This window comes from Cucumis melo, chromosome 6 (assembly GCF_025177605.1).
Source record: "Cucumis melo cultivar AY chromosome 6, USDA_Cmelo_AY_1.0, whole genome shotgun sequence".
NCBI classification, from domain to species: domain Eukaryota; kingdom Viridiplantae; phylum Streptophyta; class Magnoliopsida; order Cucurbitales; family Cucurbitaceae; genus Cucumis; species Cucumis melo.
The window spans coordinates 31,222,759-31,234,035 of NC_066862.1; the positions used below are offsets into that span (position 1 = coordinate 31,222,759).

The window sequence follows — 11,277 nt, forward strand, 5'->3', positions numbered from 1 at the left end:
GGAGTCGCCACCAATTTTTTTTACGGTGTGATTGGACACCGAAATAAAGTGAATCATTTTAAATAAAATAAAAACTGATCTACGAAAAAATTAGAGTTGAGTTCGGGAGTCATTTGTGTACTGGAAAGGTATTAGCACCTCATAACACCCGTTTTAGAAAACGGTGGCCAAATTTAATGTCTTGAATAAAATTTATTTTTTTAGTAAAAGAACTATGTCTTATTTCATTGCTCACCACTCCAATATTTGGAGCAATGATCCCATAAAATAAGTGGGATACACCCATTAATTAGACTATATTGGGGAAAAATCCTCACCTTAAGAGAATGAGAAATTGTTACAATTTCTCAAATTCTATCATAGGCTAGTCTTCGAATAAAGTTTTTTTTTAAAACATTGATTAAATATATTTTCTCTTGGGATCAAATCTCGGACTCCCTAAGATATTGATCCCTCACCTCAAGAATCTAGAAATAACGGACTCCCAGAAATTTCTAGATTCCATCCTAGGTTTTTTTTTATCGAAATCGGCGTGGTTATTATAAAAAAAATGTAGATTAGGAAACCTTATGAAATATCTATTTAATTTTGAGTTTTAAAATAAATAATTTTAAAGCAAAAAAAAAAAAAAAGATTCTAAATGGTTTAAAGAGAAAAAATTAAAAAAAAAAGATTTCAAAATTAAATACAATTATGATTAAAAGTATCTTAAAATTTTCAAGAAATTTTTAATGAAAGTCAAATAGAAATAAAAAATATACCACACAATAAATTAGACAAATAATTTAGGATATCAATGTATGCATATACTAAATATAACAATAATAATAAAAATAAATTAAAAGAAAAGGAAAAGAAAAGATACATAATAACGATAAAGAAAATAAGAAAAAAATGAAAAAAAGAACTAAATGAAATAATAAACAAATGAATATGTAAAAAAAAATTAAATAAATAAGTGAAGAAAAGAGGACATAGGGATGATAGTAAGTTAAAAGAGATAAAAAAAATTATGAAAGGAAATAATGATAATGGTATAAGAATAAAAATAGCAAAAAGTTTTAAAAATATCATAAATATAAAAAAAACTAAATAAATAAATAAATAAAGTTATATATATAAAAAAAACAAACAGAAGGTTAAATATATATAATAATAATAATAATAAAATAATATTAATAAAATTACAAATAAAATTAAATTTAAATAAGTAAATAAATAAATTAAAAAAAAAAGAAACAGAAGGGACAAGGTTTACCGCCACCCTAAAAGAAAAAAATTATATATAATAATAATAATAATAATAAAAATGATAATAATAGATTTTTTTTTTGTTTATAACTTTTTCTTTTTCTCTGTTGTTTAGAGAGAAGAAAATTTTTAAAAGACCTTTCTTTTAGCATGATGGTAAAAAGGTAGTAAAAATGAGAAAAAGAAATTTTCCTTATACTTTTTTTTCTCTCTCTCTCTACATTTGAAAAGAGAAGAAAAAAAATAAGGATTCAATCCCGAAGAAAATTACTTGTTGTATGAGGTGCGGATCATTGGGAGTAAACCCTACCTAATGCAACCTCCAACTAAGTTTTTTCTTCCCTATGGGATTAGAATTAGGGTAAAAAAAAAGACGATATGAAAATAAAAACAATAAAGCGAAAAAGCTAATGACCCACCTTTTTGCAAAGGAATACGTTTCTTCAAATTCTCTCTAAACACTTTTTTTCCAGAGAGATTCTCTCTAAAACAATTTTTTTCATCAAGAATTTCTCTAAAACAATTTCTTCTCCCCTCTTTTCCAAATGACAAAGGACCCTATTTATAGACCCGGGTGTGCCACAAATTAGGAAAGTTTAATAAGTATAAAATCAAATTAGATATTATGTAATATTATGTAATTTTATTTTTTTCTAAATTAGTAAAAGTATGATATTGAAAGATTTTGTCCAAAATAAATTTTTTGCTTTTTTCCTAAAGTGATAAAGATAAGTCAAATATGGTATTAAAATTTTTTGTATAAAATAAATTATCTTGCTTTTCCTAATATGATAAATCAAAAGAGATTTTGTATAAATAAATTAATTTGTTTTTTTTTCCCTGAAGTGATAAGTCAAAAAAAAATGATTTGATTTTTTTTTAAATAATAGATATTCTCATTAATGACTTTATTTTCCATTTTAATAAAAAGATAAGAAAAAACATAAGATTTCATATTATTACAAAAAGATTTTACCTTTTTCTTTTTTTAACAAAATAAATTAATGAAATATCTTAACCGTTGCTACAATTAATAATTGAAAGAATAATAAAAAAATGTAGGATAAAATTAGGTGGCTACAAATGAAAGGCAAATTAACAACTTATTTTTAACTTCTAAAACGTTGGTAAATTTGTAACAAAGCAATATGTTAAAACTTTTGTTTGTAAATTATTAAAAAAAGATAATCTACAAAGCAAGTTTTTTGTCTTTTCTAAAATCAAAACTAAATAACAAAAAAAAAAAAAATTGTTTTACTTCATAACTAAATTAAGTTACATAAATTGAGAAAACGAAAACAATTTCTTAAAACTTTTGTTTTTAAGAAAATAATCGTAAAATAAGATAATCTAGTATCTTTTAAAGTAATTCTAAATTAAAATTAAGTAAATTTCACAATTTTTTTAAAAGACATCATTGTCCTTATTTTTAAAATCAAAACTAAGTCAAGAAAATTTTCAAACTTCATATCTAAATTATATAGATAATGAGTTTGCAAAAATAATTATTTTAAATTTTTTTAAGAAAATAAATTGTAAAGATAATGCTAAATTAAAATCAATTAAGACATAATTGTCTTTTCTAAAATTAAAACTAAATCAAGAAAAATTTTAAACTTCATAACGAAATTAGATAGAACAAAGAGTTACATAATTAAAAAAAAAAAAGCAATTACATAGAACAAAGAGTTACATAATTAAAAATAAAAAGCAAAAACAATTTTTTAAACTTTTGTTTTGAAGAAAAAAATTGTAAAAGAAGATAATCTTGTATTCTTTTTAAAAAGCAATGCTAAATTAAAATCAAGTACGTCTCACAATTTTGTTTACATAATTAAAAAAAAGAACAAAAAAACCTCGTGTACTAGGAACTCAATTGTGTTTGTTTTGTCAGGAACTCATCGTTAATTAAAGTACTAAAATAGCATGGACATAGAACCAAACGAGTTGATTGCAATACTTACTGTCATTTGCATAACACAAAAACAATGGATGCTAATGTTCAATATGATAATGAGACTTGGAGACAGAAGAATAGAAAACCAATCATCAAACCTAAGATACCAAATTAGGCAACTTAACTTTTTTCGTCTAATTCATGAAAGTGATATAGCTTGTCGAGAGAGTACACGGATGGATCGAAGATGTTTTACTATCTTGTGTACTATGTTAAGAACAAGAGGGGGATTGGAAGCCACTCAATATGTGGATGTTGAAGAGATGGTTGCGATTTTTTTGCATATTGTAGCACACGATGTTAAGAATAGGGTAGCTCGACGACATTTTGCAAGGTCTGGTGAAATAGTGTCAAGACACTTCAATGCTGTTCTTAACGCAGTTCTTAGACTCCATGAAATCCTTCTTAAGCAACCTGATCCAGTGACCCATTCATGTTCGCATGAGAAGTGGCGATGGTTTCAGGTATATAATCGGCCCGCCACTACTTTACCACATATGTGCTTCTATGAATTGACGAATAAAATGTCTTTTGCCCCTTGACAGAAATGTCTAGATGCATTAGATGGTACACACATCAAAGTGAATGTAAGTATGAGTGATCGCCCAAGGTATAAGTCTAGAAAGGGTGACATTACCACAAATGTACTTGGTGTGTGTTCGCAAAATGGTGAGTTCATATTTGTCATGCCTGGATGGGAAGGGTCTGCATCTGATTCGAGAGTACTTAGAGATGCAGTGTCACGACCTACTGGTCTAAAAGTCCCAAAGGATAAGATGATGCATTCTCTTTTCCCCACACAGTGGTGTTATACCATATTCTCATTTAATATGGATTACCCTAATAATTCATTATGAGTGCAACATGGGCAGGTTACTACTACTTGTGTGATGCTGGTTATCCAAATGCTGAAGGATTCCTCGCTCCATACCGAGGTCAATGTTACCATCTAACTGAATGGCGTGGAGGAAACCCACCAAAATGCCCGAAAGAGCTATTTAACATGAGACATTCCTCTGCTAGAAACGTTATTGAAAGAGCATTTGGATCATTGAAGGGTCGGTGGGCCATTCTACGAGGGAGATCCTATTACCCTGTTGACATCAATGTAAAATAATAACAGCATGTTGCCTCTTACATAACTTGATACATAGAGAAATGGGTTCAGAGGAAACATTTGAAGAGCCACATCTTGGTGAAGGTGATTCAAGCGAGATGAACATTGAGAATATAAACTTCGTGGAAACAACTAATGTCTGGACTGAATGGAGGGATAATCTTGCAAACCAAATATTTGAGGATTGGAATAATGTATGATTAATATATGTAGTTTAGCTTCCTATATAATTTTGTTTTATCACATGATCTGTACTTGAACTATATTTTTTTGTGTAATTGAAGTCAGAAATACATAGGGTTTCCTCTAAATTATGAGAACTAAGTTGTCTATATGTCAACCTATAGATTTTGTATCCATTGACTTTTATAATATTCATGTGCTAATTTAGATGGCATCGACAAATTCAAAAGCAACTAAGCATCGGTGGACAACTATTGAGGATGAGGTGTTAGTTGAATGCTTACTACAACTAGTGGAGGAAGGTGGCTGGAGGGCTGATAATGGAACATTCAAACCGAGATATTTGGTACAAATACAAAAACTAATGAAAGAAAAAAATTCCTGGAAGCAACATACAAGTGACTCTAAATTTAGAGTCGAGAGTAAAAATTTTAAAGAAGGAGTACACTGCCATAGCAGAGATGATGGGGCCAGCTTGTAGTGGGTTTGGCTGGAATGAGGAACGAAAGTGCATTGAGGCAGAGAAATCCGTGTTTGATGATTGGGTTAAGGTAAGAAGATGAATATAATTCATACTTTCTATAAAAGTAAAATATATACTTACATATGTTAACTCCATGTAGGGACACCCCAATGCTCGAGGCCTACTAAATAAACCATTTCTTTACTTCTATGATTTGGAAGTTGTGTTTGGTAGAGATAGGGCTACTGGTGGTAGATGTAAGACACCTGTTGAAATAGGCTCACAGACTGTAAGAGATACTGAGGAAGATGACATGGACATTAATCTTGAAGACTTTGATATTCCAAATCCACATGGTCTCGAGCCACCTTCGGGGGAGAACATGCCATCCACTCCAACAAGTATGGCACATGATGCAGGATCATCTAGGCCAAGTAAGAAAAGACGGTCATATTCAGGGGACCTCATGGACACATTTCGTGCAAGTATGCGAGAAACTTCCAAGGAAATTGGAAAGATTGCTGCATGGCAGAGAGAAAAAATTGAAATAGAATCATCCCTACACAAACGATTATATGCTGAATTACAGACTATTCCTGGAATGGACATGGATGATTATTTAATTGTAGCCGAGTCTCTATTACCTGATCCCACGATGTTGCACGAATTCCTTGACTACCCAGCAGAATGGAAGTATAGAAAATGCATGCGTATCTTAGGAAGGCAACCATAACCTTAACTAAAGTAACTTTACTTGACTTTCACTTTTGTTTGAGCCTTTGGTTGCTTACTTTTGAAACAAACTAGACCCCTTGCTTAACTATAACTTTTGTAAACCCCATCAAATTAAATGACTTGTTATATTTTGTGGATGGATTGTAATATTCCTAATTAGAGCAACCATGTTAATGCAATTTAGATCAACATTATTATTATTGAATGTTAAAATTTGTCGTTTTTATATTATTGTCATGAAAAATCAGCAGAGTAAAGAAATTGAATTAGAGGTACATAATTTAAAAAAAAAACATTTCAATTTAATAATTGATGCATGATAAATTTTAGGATGTACAATTTGCAAAAAAAAAAAAAAAAAAAAAACTAAGCAAGTTAAACCCAAGAATGTAAAACCAACATCCAAACACATGATTTAATTTACAAATCCTGCACAAACCTAGATTTCCAAATCCTGCACTCCAAACACAGTCATTTTTAATTCCCAGGCATCAAAACCCCATCAGATAAGCTCATGGCATTTAATTCCCAGGCATTTGATTCCGAACCTGCGCACCAAACAGCTCCTTAAAGTGTATATGTTGGGGCATTTTCGTCTTTATTGTTAAAATTTGCCATATTTACAAATTTTTTAAACTTTTGCTATATTCTTGATTAATTTAGAGCCCAATCCTATATTCCTAATTGGGCCTTATTAAAAACCATCAATATATTAGCCCACATCCAAATAATATAAAGCCCAAAAGCCCAAAGCCTTAAAATAATAACACATCTCTCTCTTTTCACTAAATCACATCGAAAAATCTTGCTCTTCCCCTCCCTCCCTCTCCTTCAACTTCAAACTCTCATTTCTCTCTTTCAAACAAGACCTAACCCAACTAATATGTGTTGAGGAAAAGTTTGTGACTTAAATCTCTTGCCCCCATTTTATACTAAAAAAAGCTTTCACAACTCTCTCTCCATTTCAACCATTGCCACCACAACTTCAAGTGTTCGTTCTTCTCTCTCTATCTTTACTCAAGCCCCCACCACCTCTCTCCTATGACCACATACCATAGTAGGTTTGTTTTTCATTGTATATTTGTTATTATTGTTGTTCATTTTCGTCAATTCTTTGGAAATTACATTCCTTACTTTATACCCTCATTTTCTTACCACTCTTTACTTTTTTATATGCTATCATTCCATTGTCAATAATGATCGAACAAATTCTTTGACTCAAAATTGATTTATTGTTGTATCATTAATATTGACCTATTTAAAGTATATTATGATTTTATTTATGGGCCTATTACTTTTTCCATATAGAAGTGTGAATGGTTGAGTAGAAATCCAACCCATTGATATTAGGAAATTAGGGGAATCGTAGGATCAACTTATAAAATATAAGGTTATGGTACTATGCCCTTTTTTTACCCTCCTATTCTAGTAAAGGGTTCACCCATTATTCTAGTCTACAAGCTGCATAGTTAAGGAAGACCATTAACTTACATCTCTTTCTTCTATGTAATTCAACATTTTATAGGTTTTGGTCTTTCATCCATGTTCAGTTCAGATTAAATAGAGTTGTGAGTTTTTCCAACACTGAGAAGTAATTTTCTTTTAAAAAATTAGTTTGTGATTTAATTCCTAAATACCTTATTAATTTATCATTAATCTTAAAGATCTATTTTACTTAAATACTTGCCCGTGTAAAAAGCTAATTACATTCCACAAATATATAAACATACAACAATATATATATCTATAAAATTTCCATACGTGAAACAAGCAACGTAAAAAAGTAACAACACTTACTAGGGTACTAATATAAAAGATGCAAATGAGAAATGAAGCCAAATTAATTTTAACACACTCAAATAAACATAGCAAATTGAAGTTGAAATACTAAAATAGCTTAGCAATTTAGCCACACCACACACCGTACTTTCTCTGGAAAGTATATATATAATTACAGTTTGAAACCCATGATCACAACATCCCAAAACCTTGGTTGTGTGTAGTAATAATAATAACAATCAAATTTTAAGAAACTCAGTAACCCAAAGATTAGCCACAAGACATTGAAATATGACATGTTTAAAGCCAGCTTTGGTTGCAAGGGCCTTGAATTCATCTCTAGTTCTTTCTTTGCCTCCTTCATACAGAGTCATCTCAACCATATCACATTGGGCAACAGCTTTTGTTGCACTTGTGGTCTCCGGTAATGTTGGAAGTATTGAGTCCACTACGATTACCTTTCCATCATCAGGAATTGCATTGTAGCAATTTTTCAACAACGTTATGCAATGTTCGTCACTCCAATCATGTAGTATCCACTATAATACAACACCGTGAAATCGAGATTGTAAAACATAATTTGTTTCTAGGTAATCAGTAAAGGTCACAAGTTTAACTTTATACTACATTAATATAATAGTATATATATATATAGTTTGGTGGATTAGAATATTAAATTATGTCATTTGAAACGTGGATGTTGGTTGAATCTCATACCACAAAACATTGAGCTAAAAAAGAAAATAGAAACTTGCAAATATATATTACTTTTTCTTTTATAATTGTAGATGTCTATCTCAATTTACAGACATCTCGTCTAATCTCAAGGAATAATCCTCCTAACTCTAAAACATTTGGAGTATTTCAAGAAAAAAACTATAAGCTAAGTAACTCATAACTTGTTAATCCTTATATCAAGATCATACGACCTATTTATTAGATTGAGTCATGATTTATTGTAAATATATATATATATATTAATATAACCAACTAGAATGATTAGAGCTTTTATTTGGGATTAAGATATTGTGTAACAATTGCCAAAGCAAGGTTTATACTAAAATATTTAAGTTTAGAGTGGGTGTTGGGTGTAATTCATTAAGAGCTGTTTGAGGATGTGTTTTTTTAAGAATATTTTTAAACAACATGATAGATAATAAATGTTATGAAACAAAATATAATGTTTCTTAAAAACAACAAAGAAAAAAACAAAAGTGACTGCAAGAAAATAACACAAACAAAACTAAACTAACCTTCATGAAAACAGCATCTCCATTTGGAATTTTCTCAAACATGTCTCCTCCCACATGTTCCACACCTGCAAAATCATAATCAAAACTCTCTTTAACATTGTTTTTAATTCATAGTCTTATATCTCAAAATGAACAAATATAAGAATCGAATAGTAATATATCTAAAATAAGAAATCCTCGTAGGTAGTAATACCTGGATAGGGAGGGGCATCACGAATTACATGAGGTAAGTCGTAGTTGATGCCTTTGATATAAGGATACATAGAAGTGATGAGTTGAAGGGTGATCCCAAGGCCACCACCTACATCAACTAGTTGCTTGATGTTTGCAAAGCCTTTATAGGCTTTGAGAATTTTCTTGATGGGCATAGTGGAATGATTTATCATTGCAATGTTAAAAACTTGGTTAAATCTTGAATCCTTCCCAAGGTATTCAAAGGCATGAATTCCCCCATAAGCCCTCGTGAAAGTAGTACCTCCTCCTTCGATAACTGCATTCTTCAACTCACTCCTGCAATTTTGAAAATTTATTTGTTTAATTTATCTAACATATATTAGTTTTTTCTTCTTTTAGTTGCATATTTCTAGATACTTAGTTTTGGATTATAGAAAAATCAATTGTTAACCAAAGTAAAATAATGTTTAATAAATTTTAATTTTAAACTAGAAAAAACTAGTTACAGTGTTTGGCAAATAAATACTAAACTGGTGTAATTATATTTTGCTATATATATATTTGAAAATATCTTATATTTTTCTTCATTATGCTCTACGACCTTTAATTACCGACATAATTTGAGCCCTTTGTTTACCGGGATCTACTTTAGAGATCTTATTCTTGGTTTTCTCGTAAAAGGAAAGGAAAGAAAAGAAAAACTTTTTTATTTTTAGACCTTTTCTCCTCCTAATATTTATATTTATCCCTCTAATATTTTCCAATTTTGTATCCAATGTTGCTAATAGCAACTTGCTATCTCCTTTTTAACTTTTTTTTTCTCTCTAAACCTTTATTTCTCTTCCGTAATTAACTATTTAAATATTTTTGTCTCTCTAATGTTACTCTTTAACATATATTTTTCTTTAATTTCACATATATTTCTCTATATAAACGTATATTTAGTTATCAAACATAAACAAAAACAAAAATGTATAACTATTTATATCAAACATGTGTGCGTGATTTTCGTTGTTTAAAAGAAAAAAAGTAAAAAATAACAAAAAAAAAAAAAAAAAAAACTAAAATTTAAAATGGTTATATATATATATTGTTTGAGTTGCATTTGGAAGTGACTTCTCATTTTGTTTACGTTTTTGTTCTTTTTTTTTTGTTTTCCTTTTCCTTGAAATTGATGCTAACTTTATCATATATTTTTTTTTAAAAAAAGATACTTGAATTTGAAGTCAAAATGGATAAATTAAAAAAAAGAGGGGTTGAAATCTACCATTTGGTTTTTAAATTTTGAATTAATTCTTCAAAGCTAGCAAAAAGAAAAAAGAAACATACAAACTTACGAAAAAATTAGTGTTTACTAGTTTAAGTTTAAAAAACTAAAATTAAAAAAAGGTGAATGATTACTGTCACCAAAGCCAAATAAATTTAAATTTAACATTTTCTCATCTTAAAATCAACACATGTGTGAGTAAAAGAAAGCAAACCATGTATGCAGAAGGACTTTATCCTGGAGTAATGTTAGAAGTGGACCTAAAGAGACACCATCTTTGTTGCGAACATAACATTTAGAAACCGACGTAAGGTTATAAAGTCTTTTCACATTGCCATCTTCATCAGAAGCCAAAGAGCATCCCACGACAGCATGGCTTGCAAGAAGCCTCAACATCCGATCAATCATCAATGACGCTTCGGGGTTTGTTGTGGTTATATTAGCCGCTATCTCTGTCGAAGAGAGCTTGGCCCCGTTCCCAGCCTTAGATAAGATCTCAAACACGCCGAGTTCAAAGGCTGTTTGGAGTGTCATTGGCACCACCGATAAGGTAGCCAGTTCCATAGCGTAAGCATAGTGTTGTTGTTCCACGACGTCGTGGTCGTCGAACGAAGTGATGGTTGTTTCCTCTGCCGTGGAAGTCATTTCTTGCCGGAGTTGTTTGATGATGAAAAGAGGGCAGCTAAGGGTGTGTGCCAACTTTTTTGGTGGATGAAGTTTGGGAAAATGAGTATAATGCATTTATAAAGGCTATAGAATGGTACGGTTTGTTGATTGTTTCAACACCTCGACAAAACTTTTAATTTTTCTATAAAGAAAAAAGTGAAAAAGGGAAAAAAGAGAACTACTGGAAAGTTGAGACACCTTTGATTTCCAATTTAATTTAAAATCATATCAAAACGACATGGATACCTATGTTTTAAAGGGGTAAAGAGATAAGCAAATGTTATTGTGATGATTCTCTCATATTTTATCGCTGCCATCTGATTGAGCATGATGAGATGACGAATAAAATAATATTTTTATTAATTAAATGCTTATTTATTATTAGAAATTAATTAATGAATCAGATTATTGTATAAGTTTTTCCTTGTTTAA

General features: G+C 30.0%; 1 protein-coding gene across 1 annotated transcript; it reads right to left on the bottom strand.

The window, feature by feature from the left end:
* Positions 1–7,529: 7,529 nt before the first annotated feature.
* On the bottom strand, positions 7,530–11,054 carry LOC103503246 (caffeic acid 3-O-methyltransferase-like). Its single transcript, XM_051086539.1, has 4 exons — positions 10,394–11,054; positions 8,932–9,248; positions 8,739–8,803; positions 7,530–8,024 (listed from the first exon to the last, which is right to left on the bottom strand). The coding sequence occupies exons 1-4, from the start codon at positions 10,918–10,920 to the stop codon at positions 7,725–7,727; spliced, it is 1,209 nt and encodes a 402-aa protein (XP_050942496.1). The 5' UTR covers positions 10,921–11,054; the 3' UTR covers positions 7,530–7,724.
* Between the last annotated feature and the right edge of the window lie 223 nt (positions 11,055–11,277).

Excerpts from the sequence above, each read along its gene's own strand:
- LOC103503246 (XM_051086539.1), bottom strand. The coding sequence starts at position 10,920 with ATGCATTATACTCATTTTCCCAAACTTCATCCACCAAAAAAGTTGGCA. Across the intron at positions 9,249-10,393 it reads AAAGTCCTTCTGCATACATG|GAGTGAGTTGAAGAATGCAG; the intron begins GTTTGCTTTCTT and ends TCAAAATTGCAG. Across the intron at positions 8,025-8,738 it reads GAGATGCTGTTTTCATGAAG|TGGATACTACATGATTGGAG; the intron begins GTTAGTTTAGTT and ends GTTGTATTATAG.